The sequence below is a fragment of the Oncorhynchus masou genome, chromosome 24 (genome assembly GCF_036934945.1).
Source record: "Oncorhynchus masou masou isolate Uvic2021 chromosome 24, UVic_Omas_1.1, whole genome shotgun sequence".
In the NCBI taxonomy this organism is placed as follows: Eukaryota; Metazoa; Chordata; class Actinopteri; order Salmoniformes; family Salmonidae; genus Oncorhynchus; species Oncorhynchus masou.
The window spans coordinates 38003341-38027708 of record NC_088235.1 but is presented as its reverse complement, the minus strand read 5'-3'; the positions used below and the strand labels follow the sequence as shown (position 1 = coordinate 38027708).

At 42.3% G+C, this 24368-nt stretch overlaps 1 protein-coding gene and 1 pseudogene across 4 annotated transcripts in view; both read right to left on the bottom strand.

Moving 5' to 3' along the window:
• Window positions 1-1158, bottom strand: part of LOC135512136 (1-acyl-sn-glycerol-3-phosphate acyltransferase epsilon-like) — a 44733-nt pseudogene extending 43575 nt beyond the window's left edge.
• A 2287-nt stretch (window positions 1159-3445) lies between these two features.
• The window catches only part of LOC135512134 (microcephalin-like), a 61916-nt gene continuing 40993 nt past the window's right edge, over window positions 3446-24368 (bottom strand). For 2 of the 4 annotated variants that reach the window (XM_064933829.1, XM_064933833.1), the window contains exons 14-15: window positions 4745-4982; window positions 3446-3631 (exon numbers count right to left, since the gene is read on the bottom strand). In XM_064933829.1, coding sequence (XP_064789901.1) covers window positions 3567-3631; window positions 4745-4982 — 303 coding nt within the window. In that variant the 3' untranslated portion in view covers window positions 3446-3566. Of the gene's footprint in view, window positions 3632-4744; window positions 4983-8093; window positions 8933-24368 lie in introns of those variants that run through there. The other 2 variants (XM_064933832.1, XM_064933830.1) reach the window with 2 other exon arrangements.

The window sequence follows — 24368 nt, the reverse complement described above, 5'->3', positions numbered from 1 at the left end:
GCTCGTATGGCTTAACCGATCATTTTCAGGTTAGGTTGACTGCAGTGAGGATTCCCCACGTGCAATCAGCTATCGTATAGCAAGCCAGGAGGCAATACAGGTTGCATGCAATTCCATTTAGGACCTAACAGTTTAATGTGAGTGTTTAAAATTAAATGCAGGCATACTCACCTCCACCCCGGTATAGTTTTCGAAGAAAAATAGGACGAGGCTCTGGTATATGTTATAGAGGTGGTCGTCCATCCTGCGGTATAGTCTTGATGGGAGGACAGCGGTAAGCACACGACATGCACCCCATGACAGCACATAAACCGGAGCTGTGCCTAGCATTACCACTGCAGGAAACCAGTACCGCAACGAGTTTGTGTGCACAACCAGGGAGAGCAGCATTCTGTACCACTGCACACTTCTATAAGATATGCACGTTCACTTCTCGGTTGACTATTTCCGGTTGAAAGTAAGCTAGGATGAGAAGTTGCAAATATAGCTTTATACAACGGCCACATAGTAACACCAAATGTCAACGTTATGAATATCGCAACAGCTCAATGTAACAACCAGCAAACGACATCGAATCTCCGATAGCCAGCTAACTTTACCTAGCTAGCGAAGCTGACTTTGCCGCTAAACACTGTTCAACCGGCACATGAACCAAACGAATGGTTTCGTACAAAATCACGGTTAAAACAGCAGTGGTAAATCATTACTACATGCTTAGCATTTACATTCTCCTCGGTCAACAGTTTTAGTTCAAAAACTACCTCTACCAAAGTCACACACAATCCTCCTCATGGACTCAATGGGGAGATCTCAATCACATTCTCCTCAAAACCCATTGGAGGAGTAGGTCGGAGGGGCAGGACTTCTGGCTCTCTCATCCAATGTGGTTTGAGGAGGAGGGAAGAAGCAATTGCGATTGGTCCGTGCTATCCGGTATCATTGGGACGTCTCTACTCCACTGAAGTTAACATTTTAAATTAAAGTAGGGGTTAAGGTCGGGACATCCCAATGATCCCGCATAGCACTGGGTATTGAAATTATATCCATGTTTAATAATGCTTCATGATATCTGGGGTCCTTGGGGCTTCTATACCCTAAACTTCACCCGTACCACGCTGCAGTAGAGAACGACCAGCTGAAACACCGAAACGGTTGTAGTAGGACGCTGCCAGCATCGCTACTTCCCTTTAAATACGTATTTCATTGCTTGAAGCCACACCCACCAAACGGGAGCAAACGTACTTCAAATGTCTTGTTTACACTGACAGGGTTTTGGTACACCAGATGTACATTACACATGATCACACCAACAGCATCATTGCATTTTTGTACACTAGTACATTCATTTCCAATGGAATGCTGAATTTTCCTTGCAGCATTGTGTTGCAGAGGCAGTTGCAGTATGTTCTGTGATGTATATGTTGGATTTATATATATTTTTGCATCAAACTATGCATAGAAATGGTAGCGGAACGTGAATGTTGAACTTCTGTTGCAGGCATATCCAGGTGATGCTGCATACTATTTTGAGCAAAGACACTGTAGGTGTGATCAAGGTGTTTGCCTTCCAGCATTGAGTTGCAGAGGCAGGTGCAGTGCATTCTGTGTGGCACTTACCTTGTATTTATCATATTGTATGCTGTAGCCAGCTTGCTGTTGCGTACCAATTTGCACAATGATGCTGTAGGTGTGATCAGGGTGAAAGTCTATTCAAGAAAGTACAAGAACGTTTTGGGGAAACTTGTCATACAGTACAAACCCCAAAAAAAAAAAAGATATATATATATGAGTAATTGGTATAAGCAATCATACTAATTCCACATTTCAATCTTCAACCTCGTACAAACCCGTTCCGCAAAGTAGCAAACTGAACGCACCTCTAGTGTCACGTCAGATGGCGTCACTCCTATGCTACGCTCGTCCCTCATCATCATCATGCACTACTCGAAACGAGGAAACTCAAGAAATGTCCGACTTGCTAACTGGTTGAAGGTGGCAGTGGCACCTGTATACAACCATTTGGCAAGTCGGAATTGTCCGTTTCCTAGTTCCAACTACCACATAAATGCGGAATCAGTGTAGACTGAGGTCATGTTATCTGACCGAAGACAATGACCCTAAACCCTACCCTTACGCCTCGATCACACCTACAGGTCCTTTTGCGCAAAATGGTACGCAGCATCATCTGGATATGTGTGCAACATAAGTCCAACATTCACCTTCTGCTACCATTTCTGTCAAGCTGCCGAATTATTCAATTTGATGCATACTTCTATAACATCCAACATTAGCACCACACAGAACGCACTGCAGCTGCCTCTGCAGTGCAATGCTGCAAGGTAAACGGAGCATTCCATTGGATATTAATGTACTTCTGGTGTACCAAAATGCAATGACACTGTTGGTGTGATGGAGGCTGGAGGCGTAATACACTTGCCAACATTGTGCAAGCTGATTGGTTTAAAGAAGAGTTCTGAGATTGGTGGTTGGTAAGGGTGGATGACAGTTGCTTATGTGCTGGTGTCAGGGAAAAGTCTAAACGGGATACTTGAGACATCACCCCCATTTAAATTGACATTTAAAACGTCATAAAAGGTTCCAATGCAGACTTTTTTTAAAATCTCAATTTCAAATAATTTCTGTGTAACAATTAAGTACCTTACTGTGATTGTTTTAAATTAAACATGGTAAATAAAATAGCTTCTTAGCAATAATTTTGCAAGATGTCTGGGAGGGGTCTGAGTGGGGAGGAGAAAATTAAAAATTATGTTATTGGCTGAGAGGTTTGGAACTGTTATTTGTAACTAATTCCCCAGGCAGGCAAAAACTCTACCCACCAAAACAGGCTGACATTTCAGGCTGTCCTTACAAACAACTCTTACACTAAAAGGGCATTATAATTTTCACAATATTATTCTAACCTCACTGTGGAAATAAAATAAACAGGGAATCACATTTTTTGGCTGCACTGGACCTTTAAGGTTAGGGTAAGGTTGTCCCAAGGACCCGGCATTGAACTAACCCTGGTGTCAGTGCCAGATGCCAGCAGCAGTAAAGCAAGATCTGCCGAAAACTAAGGCTGAGTTTTAAAGTTATTTAGATAGTAGGGTGTGTCTGATGAAACCTGACAAGTGTGTGACCTGTGCTATCCAGTATAACTTGACAGTAAATTACTAAGTGAATTGTTAAATAGACACTGTATAAGCACTAGCCTGGTCCCAGATCAGTTTGTGTCGTATAACCAGCTATCTTTGATGTATCGTAAACTCCTATGACATTAAAGCACTGCTTTGACAATAGACTCATCTTTGAATTGGAACTGTGATGAGTGGATGGACTGACATGACTAGTTTTGTGACAAATAATCACAAATAGAGATGTCCTTATACTTCAGTCTATATCAAATAAAAACCTGCAAAGTTATGCTGCGATGAAAACATTCTGACAAGGTAAAAGTTTTATTAAATAGAATGCAATAACAGTAGAAAGTCAATTCACATTCAAGGGAGAAAAAAAAGCCAAAACGATTTCCATGTGTGTTCTCCATGTTTGAGTCCAAATTCATATTACCGGGACTTCCATTCCAAGTCATACTTCTCATATGGAAGTTGCTTGAGATGTGTGATACAATCTAGAGGAAAAAGGAAGTCAATGAATACCATTGTTAAAGAAACAATGACACAGAGGGTAAAAACTTCAATTTACATAAATATTCTAAGCTGAAGCCAAATGTAACACCACACAATCAAAAAACAAATCACAACATTTTGTAACATAATACAAATATTCATGAACATTTGGGGTAGGTGCAACAAGAGAAACTGAAAATGTCAAGGGTTTGAGTGAGAGGTGTCTCCAAGTGGCTATACAGCTATTCAAAATCTGCACAGTTCTTAAGTCATTTCAATGCACTTTTATAACAAGGAAAGAGCCTTCAACTATTATTAGACGCTTTCTGGAGCTCTCCTAGCTGTTCCATTGAGGATCTGAATGAGCAGTTTTTTGTCTGGAATGCAGCCATGCACCCCACCTTCACGCAATTACTGTTGTTACGCAATCCAAAACCAGCCCATCACAAATCGCAATCTGGGTCAGGTGGGCAGCATTTGAAAGCTTATTCTATTGCCAACATGAAGTTATAAAATATGACCTTGCAGTGTTCGGCTTTCCCAAGGTACTTCAGAGAACAATACAATTTTGGTGCATATGGAATGTCATGAGTGCATTCAGGTGAGACTTCCATGGCCATTTTCTTCACAACACAGAACATAGGCCCATTTTGTTCAGAATAACCTGGGGTATGACGCAATATTCTTCTTGTAACTGTAAAGCATCATTGCGATCATACATTTCGATGCTGTAAATGACATGAGTTGGAAATGTGAAGTGCACATTTGGACTCATGGGTGTGTGGTTTGCTTGTGTGACAAAGGACGTATATATACATTTCGACTTCTCCTCTTTCTGAACACATCGAGTGCTCTTGATTTACAACACTCCCCTTACTGAGACAACACTACAATGTGCAAATGTAACCCAATTTGCGGGAAGGATGGGGGCATCTTGTTGCGGGTGATGCTCCGGCTTAGAACTTGAATCCCATACATCGCAGTAAAGCAGTGACCCAGAGCCTGCTCTGTACAATATAAGTGCTTATCAGTGAAGTAATCTACATTTTTCAACCTGTATATGGGATGGAGAGTAAAAGGGCTACACATGAATTAACACTGGGCTGACATCTTACCCAGCACCCACTGCTCGGAGAGAATCCTGCTCCCTTCTGGTCTCTTGCCGTTGTACTCCCCTATGCAGAGGCCTGTCTGCCGGACCGTTTTGCAGACTGTGCCCCCACACAGCTGGATGAGCTCCACCAGGCTGTGGGTGGGGGGCTGGGTGTTTCGGGAGACAAACATTGCAGGCTGACCCAAGAATAGGTCCTGCTGGTGCTCCCCTGCAGACAGGTGCTGCTGTAGACGGCAGATCTGGGAGGAGAGACATGATAGGGTCTTAGATGTGATGGAGTTGTTTGCGGCGGTGTTATAAAAGAGCTCATCTTAATATAGCTAAATGAGTAGTTATTCAGAAATGTACATTTTGTATATGTACAGTGCCTTGCGAAAGTATTCGGCCCCCTTGAACTTTGCGACCTTTTGCCACATTTCAGGCTTCAAACATAAAGACATAAAACTGTATTTTTTTGTGAAGAATCAACAACAAGTGGGACACAATCATGAAGTGGAACGACATTTATTGGATATTTCAAACTTTTTTAACAAATCAAAAACTGAAAAATTGGGCGTGGAAAATTATTCAGCCCCTTTACTTTCAGTGCAGCAAACTCTCTCCAGAAGTTCAGTGAGGATCTCTGAATGATCCAATGTTGACCTAAATGACTAATGATGATAAATACAATCCACCTGTGTGTAATCAAGTCTCCGTATAAATGCAAAGTTCAAGGGGGGCGAATAATTTCGCAAGGCACAGTATTGTGCATTTGCCTGACCATTAGTTGTCACAACTCAAGTGTGTTGCAGTGTTCTCTTTTCACAAGGAGAGGGCAGAAAAACACCTTGAATTTGTAAATGCATTGAACAAAAATATAAACACAACATGTAAAGTGTTGGTCCCATGTTTCATGAGCTGAAATAAAAGATCAGACATTTTCCATACCCACAAATCATGTTTCTCTCAATTTTTGTGCACAAATTTGATTACATCCCTTTTAGTGAGCATTTCTCCTTTTCCAAGATAATCCATCCACCTGACTGGTGTGGCATATCAAGAATTTGATGAAACAATATGATCATTATATACCACCTTGTGCTAGGGACAATAAAATGCCACTGAAATGTGCAGTTTTGTCACAACACAATGCCACAAATGTCTCAAGTTTTGACGGAGCGTGTAATTGGCATGGTGACTGCAGGAATATCCACCAGAGCTTTGCCAGATAATTTCAAATAAATTCCTCTATTAGCTGCCTCCAACTTTGTTTTAGAGAATTCAGCATTATGTCCAACCAGCTTCACAACCACAGACCAGGTTTATGGCATTGCGTGGGTGAGCGGTTTGCTGATTTCAACCTTGTGAGCAGAGTGCCCCATGGTGGCGGTGGGGTTATGGTGTGGGCATTCATAAATAACGGACAACAAACACAATGGCATTTTATCGATAGCAATTTGAATGCACAGAGATACCGTGACGAGAACCTGTGGCCAATGGTGAGGCCCATATTTTCAAAAGTATCAGTAACCAACAGTTGCATATCTGTATTCCCATTCATGTGAAATCCATAGATTAATGCCTAATGAATTTATTTCAATTGACTGATTTCCTTATATGAACTGTAACTCAGGAAAATCTTTGAAATTGTTGCATGTTAAGTTTATATTTTAGCCACATTTCATACAGAGTTGCTGTTGTCATTGTCTGTACAATCAAATGCCCTCCAAAAAGCTTAACTGAATCTTACTCCAAATCACACCCCATCTACCATTTCCCCACTTGAAGAACAACCTACTAACTTGGTATCTTGACAAGTGCTGAATTGAAATACAATATGTGTGAAATACAACACAATATGAAAGGGAATTGAGGTTCGAATTATAAATAAATGTGTCTGCCAGAGTGAACCATAACAACCCTTAGCAGTATAACATACACTACCGGTCAAAAGTTTTAGAACATTTACTCATTCAAGGGTTTTTCTTAATTTTTACTATTTTCTACATTGTAGAATTATAGTGAAGATGTCACAACTATTAAAATAACACATATGGAATCATGTAGTAACCAAAAAAAAGTGTTCAACAAATCCAAATTGAGATTCTTCAAAGTAGCCACCCGTTGCCTTGATGACAGCTTTGCACACTCTTGGCATTCTCTCAACCAGCTTCATGAGGTAGTCACCTGGAATGCATTGCAATTAACAGGTGTGCCTTGTTAAAAGTTCATTTGTGGAATTTCTTTCCTTCTTAACATCTTTGAGCAAATCCGTTGTGTTGTGACAAGGTGGAGGGTATACAGAAGATAGCTCTATTTCAAAAATTTCAAGAACTGAACGATTTTTCAAGTGCAGTCGCAAAAACCATCAAGCACTTTGATGAAACTGGCTCTCATGAGGACCGCCACAGGAATGGAAGACCCAGAGTTACCTCTGCTGCAGAGGATAAGTTCATTAGAGTTACCAGCATCAGACATTGCAACCCAAATAAATTCTTCACAGCGTTCAAGTAACAGACACATCTCAACATCAACTGTTCAGAGGCGACTGTGTGAATCAGGCCATCATGGTCGAATTGCTGCAAATAAACCACTACTAAAGGACACCAATAATAAGAAGATACTTGACTTTGTTTCTTGGCCCAAGCAATGGACATTAGACCGGTGGAAATTTGTCCTTTGGTCTGGAGTCCAAATTTGAGATTTTTGGTTCCAACCGCCATGCCTTTGTGAGATGCGTTGTGGGTGAACGGATGATCTCCGCATGTGTATTTCCCACAGTAAAGCATGGACGATTTGGTGTTATGGTTTGGGGGTGCTTTGCTGGTGACAATGTTAGTGATTTATTTAGAATTCAAGGCACACTTAACCAGCATGGCTACCACAGCATTCTGCAGCGATACGCCATCCCATCTGGTTTGGGCTTAGTGGGACTATCATTTGTTTTTCAACAGGATAATGACCCAAAACACACCTCCAGGCTATGTAAGGGCTAATTTACCAAGAAGGAGAGTGATGAGTACTGCATTACCTGGCCTTCACAATCCTCCAACATCAATCAAATTGAGATGGTTTGGGATGAGACGGATCGCAGAGTGAAGGAAAAGCAGTCAACAAGTGCTCAGCATGTGTGAACTCCTTTAAGACGGTTGGAAAAGCATTCCAGGTGAAGCTGGTTGAGAGAATGCCAGGAGTGTGCAAAGCTGTCAAGGCAAAGGGTGGCTATTTAAAGAATCTCAAATATAAAATATGTTTTGATTTGCTCAACACTTTTTTGGTTATTATGTGATTCCATATGTGTTATTTCATAGTTTTGATGTCTTCACTATTATTCTACAATGTAGAAAATAGTAAAAAGAAAAACCCTTGAATGAGTAGGTGTTCTAAAACCTTTGACCGGTAGTGTATATATGTTATAACAGGACTCATGATGAATGATTACATGTCGTTTTTGTAATCTGGGCCCATGCTTATTTACTTGAAATGATTGAAAATACAAATGAAAAAAAAAGCTAACCACATGGAAAGAACTCATTCCACTCATTTTGTTTACTGCTTTCCATTGTGTAATTTTGGCAATGAATTTAATGTCTTAGGTTCATAACGGTGCACATTTTGGAATTGGACAGGGGGTAGAGCATTGTACCTTATACTAAGCATAATCTAAAGGTGATCCACCACTCAGACCAGGTAGACAATTACTTTTCACTTTGAGGATACATGTTGGTTACCTCAGACTCCAATCCACAGCTCTGTGTGAGTAATACCTCTTTATCCACAGCCTCTAAGAGTGGACATTTACATTTCATTTACATTTAAGTCATTTAGCAGACGCTCTTATCCAGAGCGACTTACAAATTGGTGAATTCACCTTCTGACATCCAGTGGAACAGCCACTTTACAATAGTGCATCTAAATCATTAAGGGGGGGTGAGAAGGATTACTTATCCTATCCTAGGTATTCCTTGAAGAGGTGGGGTTTCAGGTGTCTCCGGAAGGTGGTGATTGACTCCGCTGTCCTGGCGTCGTGAGGGAGGACGATGGGAAGTAAGCCTTACTCTGCTGAGAATCTAAGCGATAACAAAAGTCCTATGACATTGGCTGACACAGCTGATAGCTTGTAGTAATACATCAAAGATGCAATACAATGCCATTCTCCGCACCTGGTTTGATTCCTTGGATTGTGGTCCAGGCTGTCCATTCTCCTTGCCTGGAAGCAATGAATGAGAACATACATGCAGTCTTCACTGGCATTGTGCTCTTAAGACTACTGAGTGGTGCTCTAAACTGCAGGGGAAGTTTGGAGTGCTGCTCCGTGTCCAGCAGGGTTGCAACATTTCAGTAACTTTCCCCAAATTCCCTGGTATTCCAAAAATCCAGGTTGAAATTTTCCTTGAATCATACAGGAATAAGCACAAAACCCAGAATCCTTTCTCGAAAACCTGGGAATATGGGGGAAAATTACTGGATTTTGCAACCATGGTGTCCAGCATGGGTCGGTTGTAAGGCTGAAAGAGACAATCTGGTCCTTTTTTAATGAGTGTCAGAAAACACTCAAATGTAAAGCATTTTGGTGCTCCTCTGTACATAGCAGCAGCCTTTTTATCCCTATTTTATCAAGGGTTTGTCAAATGGTTCAGATGGAGAGTGAACTGAGCATTGAAAGTACATTGACCACTTCATGGGGCATGATACTAGTGGTGGATTCATATTTAAGACATGAGGATTATCAGTGAAAACAGTGTCTTTAAATCAGGGAACACTGATTTGGACTGGGTCAAGAAGTCAGCCCTGGCATTTTATTATTTGAACTGGCTAGCCAGCTAGCTAACTAGCTAGCAACGGACAAAAAGCATTGTTTAGAAAATTGCTTTTAGTTGCTTGGCTTGCTAGGCTGACATTTACTGAATTCATTTTAAACAGATTAGTGTTAAAATAGAGAAAATGTGCTTTTTGGAGCACCGGGCCGCTGAGGCTGCCGTTTTGTGTACTTTTTCATAACGACAAGTTTAATGTCAAACAAAATACTTTAAAGTACTACTTAAGTTGTTTTTTGGGGTATCTGTACTTAAAAGAAAATAATGTACTTTTTCAATCCATACATTTCCCTGACACCAAGGCTTTCGACTCTGTCAATCACCACATCCTCATCGGCAGACTCGACAGCCTTGGTTTCTCAAATGATTGCCTCGCCTGGTTCACCAACTACTTCTCTGATAGAGTTCAGTGTGTCAAATCGGAGGGTCTGCTGTCCGGACCTCTGGCAGTCTCTATGGGGGTGCCACAGGTTTCAATTCTTGGACCGACTCTCTTCTCTGTATACATCAATGAGGTCGCTCTTGCTGCTGGTGAGTCTCTGATCCACCTCTACGCAGACGACACCATTCTGTATACTTCTGGCCCTTCTTTGGACACTGTGTTAACAACCCTCCAGGCAAGCTTCAATGCCATACAACTCTCCTTCCGTGGCCTCCAATTGCTCTTAAATACAAGTAAAACTAAATGCATGCTCTTCAACCGATCGCTACCCGCACCTGCCAGCCTGTCCAACATCACTACTCTGGACGGCTCTGACTTAGAATACGTGGACAACTACAAATACTTAGGTGTCTGGTTAGACTGTAAACTCTCCTTCCAGACCCATATCAAATATCTCCAATCCAAAGTTAAATCTAGAATTGGCTTCCTATTTCGCAACAAAGCATCCTTCACTCATGCTGCCAAACATACCCTTGTAAAACTGACCATCCTACCAATCCTCGACTTTGGCGATGTCATTTACAAAATAGCCTCCAATACCCTACTCAACAAATTGTCTATCACAGTGCAATCTGTTTTGTCACCAAAGCCCCATATACTACCCACCATTGCGACCTGTACGCTCTCGTTGGCTGGCCCTCGCTTCATACTCGTCGCCAAACCCACTGGCTCCATGTCATCTACAAGACCCTGCTAGGTAAAGTCCCCCCTTATCTCAGCTCGCTGGTCACCATAGCATCTCCCACCTGTAGCACACGCTCCAGCAGGTATATCTCTCTAGTCACCCCCAAAACCAATTCTTTCTTTGGCCGCCTCTCCTTCCAGTTCTCTGCTGCCAATGACTGGAACAAACTACAAAAAGCACTGAAACTGGAAACACTTATCTCCCTCACTAGCTTTAAGCACCAACTGTCAGAGCAGCTCACAGATTACTGCACCTGTACATAGCCCACCGATATTTTAGCCCAAACAACTACCTCTTTCCCTACTGTATTGAATTAATTTATTTATTTTGCTCCTTTGCACCCCATTATTTTTATTTCTACTTTGCACATTCTTCCATTGCAAATCTACCATTCCAGTGTTTTACTTGCTATATTGTATTTACTTTGCCACCATGGCCTTTTTTTGCCTTTACCTCCCTTATCTCACCTCATTTGCTCACATCGTATATAGACTTGTTTATACTGTATTATTGACTGTATGTTTGTTTTACTCCATGTGTAACTCTGTGTCGTTGTATGTGTCGAACTGCTTTGCTTTATCCAGGCCAGGTCGCAATTGTAAATGAGAACTTGTTCTCAACTTGCCTACCTGGTTAAATAAAGGTGAAATAAATAAATAAATAAAAACACCCAAAATTACTTGTTACATTTTGACAGGAAAATGGTCGAACTCATACACTTAAGAGAACACCCCATGCCATGATTTGTCTCTGCGTAGCAGTGCAGACGTGTTTTGTTCGTCCTCTCGTGTACTTTTGTATTTTTTCATCTTTTTTGTATACATTTAAATTTTATTTTCAATCTCTTCTCCATTTTAGTTCAAGTCCACCTTCCGGTAACCTGCCTCACCCAATGTGATACGGAACCGCTATTATTTTTTTATTTCTAGACGATAACCAGCTAATTAGCCTCAAGATATTTAGTCATTGTTAGCCACTGCTAGCGGCCTTTAACTTCTGCACAGGTACCAGCCCTTTATTTAGCTTGGATAATACTCGCCAGCCTACCAGTAACGGACTGTCTCTCCACTACAATGCCGTATTCCTGCCGTAATCCCTGGAACACTACTTCTGATCTTCACAGCTAGCTAGCACCCACCGAGTTACCCAGTACCGAAGCTATCCCTGAGGCCCACCTCCCGGCCTACTCAGTTGTTCACCCGGACTCCACCCAAACACGGCTAGAATCCACTACTCCACCGGATCCTTGCCGTAAGTTCAGGACCTTGGCACCGGATCACCGCTGCTACCGAGTGGCTATAGTGGCTAACGCCGCTGCTCTGAAGCTAGCACCAGTTAGCCGTGAGCCAGGCGCATCTCCCGGATAGAAAACTAAATTACTACAACACCTCTTTCGCCATCTGGCTTGGATCCTTAGTCGACACAGCACCCCACCGCACCACCATGACAGGTCTGCCGACGAATACTCCATCCGCTGTGCCTTCAACCGGCCTCCGTCGGAGCAGACGCTTCTACTGTCACGGCTACTAACTTTAAACGCCATGTCGCCCGCGTGCTAGCGGAGTAACGACAACTCCGCGGCTTCCCTGTATTGTTGCTCCCTGGACCATATGATCACTTGGCTACATAGCTGATGCCCGCTGGACTGTCCATTAATCACGGTACTCCATTCAATTAATTTTTATTTATTTTTTATCTGTCGGCCCCAGCCGCGAACTCAGGCTCTGTGTGTAGCCGACCCTCTCTGCCCATTCATCGTCATTTTTACCTGTTGTTTTAGCTGATTAGCTGTTGTTGTCTCACCCGGCTCTCGAAATCAACACCTGTGATTACTTTATGCCTCGCTGTATGTCTCTCTCATATGTCAAAATACCTTGCATACTGTTGTTTAGGTTAGTTATCATTGTTTTAGTTTACAATGGAGCCCCGAATTCCACTCATTATACCTCTGATACCTCCTTTGTCCCACCTCCCACACATGCGGTAACCTCACCCATTATAACCAGCTTATCCAGAGATACAACCTCTCTTATCATCACTCAGTGGCTGGGCTTACCTCCGCTGTACCCGCACCCCACCATACCCGTCTGCACATTATGCCCTGAATCTAATCTACCACGCCAAGAAACGTGCTCCTTTTATTCTTTGTCCCCTAGGCGAACAGTTTTGATAGCCTTTAGCCGACCCCTCATCCTACTCCTCCTCTGTTCCTCGGGTGATGTGGAAGTAAACCCAGGCCGTGCATGTCCCCAGGCACTCTCATTTGTTGACTTCTGTGATCAAAAAAAAAACTTGGTTTCATGCATGTCAACATCAGAAGCCTCCTCCCTAAGTTTGTTTTACTCACTGCTTTAGCACTCTCCGCCAACCCTGGTGTCCTTGCCATGTCTGAATCCTGGATTAGGAAGGCCACCAACAATTCTGAGATTTCCATACCCAGCTACAACATTTTCCGTCAAGATAGAACTGCCAAAGGGGGAGGAGTTGCAATCTACTGCAGATATAGCCTGCAAAGTTCTGTCATACTTTCCAGGTCTATACCTAAACAGTTTGAACTTCTAATTTTAAAAATGTATCTCTCCAGAAATAAGTCTCTCACTGTTGCCGCCTGCTATCGACCCCCCTCCGCTCCCAGCTGTGCCCTGGACACCATTTGTGAATTGATCGCCCCCACATCTAGCTTCAGAGTTTGTTCTGTTAGGCGACCTAAACTGGGATATGCTTAACACCCCGGCAGTCCTACAATCTAAGCAAGATGCCCTCAATCTCACACAAATCATCAAGGAACCCACCAGGTACAACGCTAAAACCGTAAACATGGGCACCCTCAAACATTATCCTGACTTGCCCTCCAAATACACTTCCGCCGTCTTCAACCAGGAACTCAGCGATCACTGCCTGATTGCCTGTATCCGCTTTGGGCCCACGGTCAAACGACCACCCCTCATCACTGTCAAATGCTCCCAAAAACACTTCTGCGAGCAGGCCTTTCTAATTGACCTGGCCCGGGTATCCTGGAAGGATATTGACCTCATCCCGTCAGTTGAGGATGTCTGGTCATTCTTTAAAAGTAACTTCCTCACCATCTCACCATCTGTCGTATCGTCCGAGATCCCTAAAGATTGGCAAGCTGCCGTAGTCATCCCCCTCTTCAAAGGGGGTGACACCCTAGACCCAAACTGTTACAGACCTATATCCATCCTGCACTGCCTATTTAAAGTCTTCGAAAGCCAAGTTAATAAACAGATCACTGACCATTTCGAATCCCATGGTACCTTCTCCGCTGCACAATCCTGCTGCCGAGCCGGTCACGGGTGCACCTCAGCCACGCTCAAGGTACTAAACAAGATCATAACCGCCATCGATAAAAGACAGTACTGTGCAACCGTCTTCATCGACCTGGCCAAGGCTTTCAACTCTGTCAATCGCCTTATTCTTATCGGCAGACTCAATAGCCTTGGTTTTTTTAATGAATGCCTCGCCTGGTTCACCAACTACTTTGCAGACAGAGTTTAGTGTGTCAAAATCGGAGGGCATGTTGTCCGGACCTCAGGCAGTTTCTATGGGGGTGCCACATGGTTAAATTCTCAGGCCGACTCTTTTCTTTGTATATATCAATGATGTCGTCTTGCTGTGGGCGATTCCCTGATCAACCTCTATGCAGATGACACCATTTTGTATGCTTCTGGCCCTTCATTGGACACTGTGCTAACTAACCTCCAAACGAGCATCAATGCCATACAACACTCCTTCCGTGGCCTCCAACTGCTCTTAAAACGCTAGTAAAACCAAATGCATGCTTTTCAACCGTTCGCTGCCCCCACCCGCCCGCCCGCCTAGCATCACCACCCTGGACGGTTTTGACCTAGAATATGTGGACAACTATATATATCTAGGTGTCTGGTTAGACTGTAAACTCTCCTTCCAGACTCATATTAAACATCTCCAAAAATCAAATCTAGAAGAATCAGCTTTCTATTTCGCGACAAAGCCTCCTACACTCACACCGCCAAATTTACCCTAGTAAAACTGACTATCCTACCGATCCTCGACTTTGGCGATGTCCTCTACAAAATAGCTTCCAACACTCTACTTAGCAAACTGGATGCAGGCTATCACAGTGCCATCCGTTTTATTACCAAATCACCTTATACCACCCACCACTGCGACCTGAATGCTCTCGTCGGCTGGCCCTCGCTACATATTCGTCGCCAGACCCACTGGCTCCAGGTCATCTACAAGTCCATTCTAGGTAAAGCACCGCCTTATCTCAGCTCACTGGTCACAATAACACCCACCCGTAGCACACGTTCCAGCAGGTATATCTCACTGATCATCCCCAAAGCCAACACCTCATTTGGCCGCCTTTCCTTCCAGTTCTCTGCTGCCAGTGACTGGAACGAATTGCAAAAATCGCTGAAGTTGGAGACTTTCATTTCCCTCACCAACTTTAAACATCTGCTATCTGAGTAGCTAACCGATCGCTGCAGCTGTACATAGTCCATCTGTAAATAGCCCACCCCAAATCTACCTACCTCATCCCCATACTGTTTTTATTTTATTTACTTTTCTGCTCTTTTGCACACCAGTATCTCTACTTGCATATATCATCATATGATAATTTATCACTCCAGTGTTAATCTGCTAAATTGTAATTATTCGCTCCTATGGCCTATTTATTGCCTACCTCCTCATGCCTTTTGCACATTCTGTATATAGACTCTTTTTTTCTACTGTGTCATTGGCTTGTTTATTGTTTACTCCATGTGTAACTCTGTGTTGTTGTCTGTGTCACACTGCTTTGCTTTATCTTTGCCAGGTCGCAGTTGCAAATGAGAACTTGTTCTTAACTAGCCAACCTGATTAAATAAATGTGAAATAAAAAAAAATAAAGAAATCCCTCCTGCCTCTGATCTGGTGGACTCAAACAAATGCTTTGTTTGTGAATTATGTCAGTGTTGGAGTGTGTCCCTGGCTATCCATCAATTTAAAAATAAAAAGTTAAAATGGTGCCATCTGGTCTGCTTAATATAAGAATTTGAAATGGTTTATACTTTTACTTTTGATACTTAAGTACATTTTAGCAATTTCATTTACTTTTGATACTTAAGTATATTTAAAACCAAATTATTTTCGACTTTTCCTCTAGTATTTTATTGGGTGACGAACTTGATTCACTTTCTATTAATTAATATCTTTACTTTTACTCAAGTATGACAATTGAGTACTTTTTCCACCAATTGCATTTTGAAATGTTATACGATCAGCATGCATCTCTCTGAAGCGCATGGGGCAGAGAGGACAGTGTTTCACTCATCACAGCAGGATAACCCAGCGAAACAAGCACAGCGGCAGGGCAGACACTTTCATTAGAGAAATCATAATGCACTTTACCGTTTGACCAAATCATGGGTTTAGCCACCACAAAAATAGGAAGTTTTGAGTGAGGTGATAACGTAGAATGTGCTCCTACGTTTATAGGCACGATTCCCACTTTTTTTACGATCAATAATCTTGGCAGACTAACTGATGACGAGTCAGAGCAGGTATCTTTCCCGATGCTGCGCTTGACTTTGAATGTGAGGTTGAGTAACCTCAGCTCAGAAAACCGGGTTGGTCCATCTTGGTAGGGGGGCTGGCCGTTGCCCACTGGTCAGGCAATGGCTCATTATAGAGTAGTATAACAAACATTTAGCAAAAAAATAGAAACAAAAAACTATAAGCCCATGGGCCTCCGGCCATGTCACATTTTTCAAAAAATATATTATATACAGTGCATTCGGAAAGTATTCAGACCCCTTGACTTTTTCCACATTGTTACGTTACAGCCTTATTCTAAAATTGATATATATATATTTTCCCCCACCTGATGAATCTACACACAATACACTATAATGGCAAAAAACAAACAGGTTTTTAGACATTTTTGCGAATTTATATAAAAAAATATCACATTTACACGAGTATTCAGACCTTTTACTCAGTACTTCATTGACGTTCCTTTGGCAGCGATTACAGCCTTGAGTCTTTTTGGGTATGATGCTTCAAGCTTGGCACACCTGTATGTGGGGAGTTTCTCCCATTTTTCTCTGTAGATCCTTTCAAGTTCTCAGGTTGGATGGGGAGCGTCGCTGCATAGCCATTTTCAGGTCTCTCCAGATATGTTCGATTGTGTTCAAGTCCGGCTTTGGCTGAGCCATTCAAGAACATTCAGAGACTTGTCCCGAAGCCACTCCTGCGGTGTCTTGGCTGTGTGCTTAGGGTCATTGTCCTGTTGGAAGGTGAACCATCACCTCAGTCAGAGTGCTCTGAAGCAAGTTTTCATCAAGTATCTCTATACTTTGCTCCATTCATCTTTGTCTCGATCCAGACTATTTCCCAATCCCTGCCGCTGAAAAACATCCCACAACATAATGCTGCCACCACCATGCTTCACTGTTGGAATGGTGCCAGGTTTCCTCCGGATGTGATGCTTCTCATTCAGGCGAAATAGTTCAGTCTTGGTTACATCAGACCAGAGAATCTTGTTTCTTGTCTTTTAGGTGCATTTTGGCAAAATCCAAGCGGGCTGTCATGTACTGAAGAGTGTCTTCTTTCTGGCCACTCTACCATAAAAAGGCCTGAATGATAGAGTGCTGCAGAGATGGGAGAATCTTCCAGAAGGACAACCATCTCCACAGAGGAACTATGAAGCACTGTCAGTAACCATCAGGTTCTTGGTCACCTCCCTGACCAAGGTCCATCTCTCCTGATTGCTCAGTTTGGCCAGCTCTAGAAAGAGTGTTAGTGGTTCCAAACTTCTTCCATTTAAGAATGATGGAGGCCACTGTGTTCTTGGGGACCTTCAATGCCCTTCCCCAGATCTGTGCCTCGACACAATACTGTTTCTGGGCTCTACGGACAGTTTCTTCGACCCCATGGCTTGGTTTATGCTCTGACATGCATTGTCAACTGTGGGACCTTATATAGACAGGTGTGTGCCTTTCCAAATCATGTCCAATCAATTGAATTTCGAGTCTCATAGCGAAGGGTCTGAATAGTTATGTAAATAAGTTATTTCTGTTTTTTATAAACTATCAATTCCTATAACGTTGTTTCAATATGGCTGCGGCCACATCTCTAAGCTTGTGCTAGGCTCTTGAAAACGTTTAATATTTTGCTCAAAGCATTTTCATAACATCACATTCAACAAGGTTACCTAACATCGACATGTAAAACAATGTAGGTTGATTTGAGCATTTCAGTGCCACTTAGGTCCAACCAAAATTTGACTTCTGCTTTATCCCAACCCCTTCCAAAAGATTCATATACAGGTGGGAGAGGTTGGAGCACTGGGCTGCCACACTGGGCGATTGTGGAGCAGTTTTGCATCTTTGAAAATAAGTTGTCTTTAATGATCTTAAAATGTGTCCCAAGAACAAACTACTATTGAATTAACAAAAACATATCCTCTACACCAGGTATTGCCAAACTGGGGTACGTGCAATGCTGTCGGGAGTACGCCAAATATAAATGTGATTCACATTTAAAAAAGAAAAAGAAAATTGTTTTATTTCTATTCACATTTTCAAACAGTCCATTCATATTTTCCAATGAGGCTATACATTTACTCTCACCTGAGTAGCCTCGTTTCACTGCCAAAAATACATTTAAACCATCTAAGCAACAACACAATATCAAATACAGGTAGCCTAGTAAAATAATTAACATCCAATCACATTAACCGTTACTCTCTCATGGGAATTCCACTAACGGTCCATATGTAGCCAAACGTAGCTGCTGCTCCTTCCGTTTGCTCGAAAATTGAAAAATGGTTTAAAACAAAAAGGCCCGCATCCATAGAGACACATACCAGCTCTACTGGTTGTAACATCCTGTTGACGACACAAGCGGTTCCGCTTCCACGAGCACAATCAACGCTAGGATCAGTAATTCTACACTTGTTGTTAGCCCAGCTAGCATGGACACTGACAGTTGTGAAACTGATGCAGCCGAAGAGCTGCTGCCCCCTTACCCGGGAAAGCACCGAACAATAGACAGGGACATTAGACCATCGAAAAGGTGCAAATATGATAACTACATTGATTTGGGGTTCACTTCGATTGGGAGTAGTGCCTTTCCTCAGTTACAGTGCATTATACTTGCAAAAGTACTATCTCATCACTCGATGAAACCTTCACTCTTGCGCGGACATTTAGAAACAAAAACATGCCAATTTAATTTGAAAAATAAGCCACAGGTGTTGAGTGAGAATTAAGATGACTTTCGAGTAGTAAGACATGTATAAAAGCAACGGATACCATTAATACGAAGGGGCTAGAAGCGTCTTATATGGTGAGCTACCGAGTGCCCCGGACAGGCAAGCCCCATACTATTGTGGAGGTTCTTAATTCTTCCTGCTGCAGCGGATATGTTTGGGACAATGCTGAGGGAAAATGCAAAAAACAACTACACAGACAATTTCTTCATCAAACAACACTGTTTCCCGACGCATCAGTGACATGGCAGGATATGTTTTGAAAAAATGACTGCTTTGCATACAAGCTAGTGAATTCTATGTGTTACAACTGGATGAGTCAACAGACGTGGCGGTGGGCCTGAGACAGCTCCTGGTATATGTCCGTTACGTTTATGGGGGGTCAATTAAGGAAAACATCCTCTTCTGCAAACCAGTGGAAACCAGGACAACAGGAGAGGATATTTTTTAAGTATTGGACAGCTTTGTGACATCAAATGGACTTTGGTGGTCAGGATGTGTTGGTATCTGTACTGATGGCGCAAAAGCCATGACAGGGAGACATGGTGGAGTGGTAACGTGCGCGCAAGTAGTTGCTCCCAACGCCACTTGGGTACACTGTAGCATCTACAGAGAGGCTCTTGCTGCCAAGGGAATGCCTGACAGCTTGAAAGACATTTTGGACACTACAGTGAAAATTGTTAACTTTGTTAAAGCAAGGTCCCTGAACTCTCATGTACAGTGCTATGAAAAATTATTTGCACCCTTCCTAATTTTTTTTTTTTTTTGCACGTGTCACACTTAAATGTTTCAGATCAAACAAATTAAAATAATATACAAAGAGAACACAAAATGCAGTTTAAGTGATGATTTTATTTGAGGGAAAAAAGCTATCCGAACCTTCATAGCCCTATGTGACAAAGTAATTGCCCCCTAAACATAATAACTGGTTGTGCCACCCTCAGCAGCAACAACTGCAATCAAGCGTTTGCAATAACTGGCCATGAGTCTTTCACATCGCTGTGGAGGACATTTGGCCCATTCTTCTTTGCAGAGTTGTTTCAATTCAGCCACATTTTCAAGCATGAACCACCTTTTTAAGGTCACGCCACAGCATCTCAATCGGATTCAAGTCCGGACTTTGACTAGGCCACTCCAAACCCCCCATTTTCTTTTTTTAAGCCATTCAGGAGGTGGACTTGCTGGTGTGTTTTGGATCATTGTCCTGCTGCAGATCCCAATTGCACTTCAGCTTGAGGTCACGAACTGATGGCCGGACATTCTCCTTCAGGATTTTTTGGTAGAGAGTAGAATTCATGGTTCCATCAATTACAGCAAGTCATCTAGGTCCTGAAGCAGCCCATCACAATACCTCCACCATATTTGACTGTTGGTATGATGCTCTTTTTCTGAAATGCTGTGTTACTTTTATGCCAGATGTAACGGGACGCAGACCTTCCAAACAGTTCAACTTTTGTCTCGTCAGTCCACAGAATATTTTGAGCCTTTATGTTCTTTTTGGTCAGCAGTGGTTTTCACCTTGGAACTCTGCCATGGATGCCATTTTTGCCCAGTCTCTTTCTTATGGTTGAGTCATGAGCACTGACCTTAACTGAGGCCTGCAGTTCTTTAGATGTTGTTGTGGGTTCTTTTGTGACCTCTTGGATGAGTCGTCGCTGCGCTCTTGGGGTAATTTTGGTAGGCCGGCCACTCCTGGGAAGGTTCACCACTGTTCCAAATTTTCTCCATTTGTGGATAATGGCTCTCACCGTGGTTCGCTGGAGTCCCAAAACTTTAGAAATGGCTTTGTAACCATTTTCCAGACTGATAGATGTAAATTACTTTGTTTCTCATCCGTTCCTTTCTTTGGATCGTGGCATGATGTCTTGCTTTTTGAGATCTTTTGTCAGACTTCACTTTGTCAGACAGGTTGTATTTAAGTGATTTCTTGATTCAACAGGTCTGGCAGTAATCAGGCCTGGGTGTGGCTAGTGAAATTGAACTCAGCTTTCCAAAAAATTTGATTAACCACAGTAAATTCATGATTTAATAATGGGGGGGGGGCAATTACTTTATCACATGGGGCCATGAAGGTTCGGATATATTTTTTCCCTTAAAACAATTATCAGTTAAACTGCATTTTGTGTTTACTTGGGTTATCTTTGTGTAATATTTAAAAAATGTGGATTATCTGAAACATTTAAGTGTGACAAATGTGCAAAAAAATAAGAAATCAGAAAGGGGGCAAATACTTTTTCACAGCACTGTATTTTCTGCACTATGCAATGATATGGGCAGCGACCATGTAACGCTTTTACAACATACAGAAGTGCGCTGGTTATCAAGGGGCAAAGTATTGACACATTTTTTTTTAAATTGAAAGACGAGCTTAAAGTTTTCTTTACTGAGCATAATTTTCACTTGTCTGACCGCCTGCATGATGATGAGTTTCACACACGACTGGCCTATCTGGGTGGGTTTTTTTTGTTTTTGTTTTTTTAATCGCCTGAATGATCTGAATCTAGGATTACAGGTTCTCTCCACAACTATATTCAATGTGTGGGACAAAATTGAGGCTATGATTTAAGAAGTTTGAGCTCTCCTGTGTCTGCATTAACAAGGACAGCACACAGGTCTTTCCATCAAATAAACTCAAGTTTACAGACCATGTCAAATGTGATATCGCGAAGCACCTGAGTGAGTTTGGTATGCAATTACGCAGGTACCTTCTCGAAACGGATGACAAACAACTGAATTCATTATCCCTTTCATGCCCTGCCTCCTGTCCACTTACCAATATCTGAACAAGAGAACCTCATCGAAATTTCAACAAGCGGTTCTGTGAAAATTGTATTTAAAATCAGAAGCCACTGCCAGATTTCTGGATTGGGCTGCGCTCAGAGTATCCTGTCTTGAAAAATATGTGAGAGTGGATTCTCGGCCCTCACTAGCATGAAAACTAAATACAGGCACAGACTGTGTGTGGAAAATGATTTAAGACAGACTCTCCAATACAACCCAACATTGCAGAGTTGTGTACATCCTTTCAAGCACACCCTTCTCATTAACCTGTGGTGAAATATTCACAATTTTCGATTAACAAATAAAGTGTTATATGTAAGATGGCTAAATAAAATGAGAAATTATTGATATTATTATTTGTGCCCTGGTCCTATAAGAGCTCTTTGTCACTTCCCACGAGCCAGGTTGTGACAGAAACACACTCATTCTTATGTTTAATAAATATATCATATAGTGTGTGTGTGGCAGGCTTACAATGATGGCAAAAAACAACATCTGAGAGTGCGCTGACCCTGGTGCTAGAGAGGGTACGCAGCTGGAGGTTGAATGTTTGAAGGGGTATGGGACAATAAAACATTTGGGAACCACTGCTCTACACTATAAACCAGATGTAGCCTATTGTGTCTATAGAGCCTTGTAGCATCCACAAAGGGGCATGAAGCAGATTGGGTTTTAAATGTCAATTCCGGCAAAAAAAAAGAGGCTAGGTCATTGTGTGACACTTCCTTCCCCCTGATGCTCTTCCTCCCGACATGAAACGACTGACAGACAAACATCCACGCCCACACACCTAATGGTGTAGCGATTCAACCAGAACACCTGAACCATTCCATGTTCTGTGTTTCTGGAATGAACAGCCTTCCTCTGTGGTCATCTGACTAAAACGTGCCGCATTTCCTTCACATTCTATTACATTACTTCACTTCCTGTAGTTCAGCTTCTTGTGTGTGCTGGGACTAAAGAGAGAGTGTGAGTAGAAGGCAAATGCAATGCATTCATGGATCGCATCAATAACGGAGTATGTTGGTTAGTATGTAGGCCTATATGATGATGGTCAATGCATTGTAATAGGAACTGATGCTTAGAAATAGACAGAATATACCTAAAAGCGGACAAGACTAAAGGACCTTTGGAATAATGTAAAACCTTTGGCTATGTTGATCATTTTCTCAAAGTACAAAACTGTCACTCAAAAGGCTTCCGCATTCTTCGGTTTGGCTAGGTGAAAGTGTGCTCGCATTCCTTTGACCTTCACTTGAAAAATGGGGGGAAAAAAGTGTCAATAGTACCGCTTGTCAATTTTGAGATGCCATAGCCAGTATACACTACCTAATAAAATCTGAATTAATAGATAACTCAAGATATCGGTCAATAATTCTGATGTTTTTGTAGAGGAGCGCTTAGGTCGCGCAATTTTACATCTATACTAAACAAAAATGTAAATGCAACAATTTCAACAATTTTTCAATTCATAAAAGGAAATCAGTCAATTCAAATAAATTCATTAGGCCGTAATCTATGGATTTCAAATAACTGGGCCGGGGCGCAGCCATGGGTGGGCCCCAGGAGGGAAAGGCCCACCCACTGGGGAGCCAGGCCCTGCCAAAAGGGCTTTATTACAGACAGAAATACTCTTCAGTTTCATCAGCTGTCCGGGTGGCTGGTCCGGGTGGCTGATGCCAGGTGTGGAGGTCCTGGGCTGGCACGGTCTGTGGTGTGAGGCCGGTTGGACATACAGCCAAATTCTCTAAAACGATGTTGGAGGAGGCTTATGGTAGAGAAATTAACATTAAATTCTCTGGCAACAGCTCTGGTGGACATTCCTGCAGTCAGCATACTAATTGCAGGCTCCCTCAAAACATAATGCCACAGATGTCAAGTTATGTGACAAAACTGCACATTTTAGATTGTCCTTTTGTCTCCAGCACAAGGTGCACCTGTGTAATGATCATCCTATTTAATCAGCTTCTTGATATGCGACATGTCCGGTGGATGGATTTTTTACAACCTGAACAGTGTCTGTTCAGGGGCAGAACGACAGATTTGTACCTTGTCAGCTCGGGGATTCGAACTTGCAACCTTTCGGTTACTAGTCCAACGCTCTAACCACTAGGCTACCCTGCCGCCCGATTTGGCAAAGGAGAAACGTTCACGAACAGGGATGTAACCAAATTACGCACACAATTGGAGACATAACCTTTTAGTGCGTTTGGAACATTTCTGGGATCCTTTATTTCAACTTACTAAAAATAAGACTAACACTTTACAAAAAAAATCTGGAAAAAAAAACCTTGCTGAATGAAGGCTAAAACGTTGGCGGAATATATGCACTGTTCCGTACTGTTTCAGATGGAATGCATGCGGACACCTAAGAGAGACTCAAGCAGTTTCACTCAGAGGTGAAATATGTTCAGCTTCAGTGTTAAAGGAAATGAAGAATGAAGCCAGTGGAGCAATAGGAAGATGATCATGATTGAGAAACATCCCTGGGGTTTAAGACAAAACATCCTCCAAGCGGACTCACTTCCTGTACAGACCACCTCCACCTCCGTGTGTGATATCAGCTGTTTGATATAGCTCACATCATTGGAATAGACAATGACTGAAAAACACCTTCACTATACATCACAGGCTGGCTCATTATTTTGAAGATAATAAATGCAA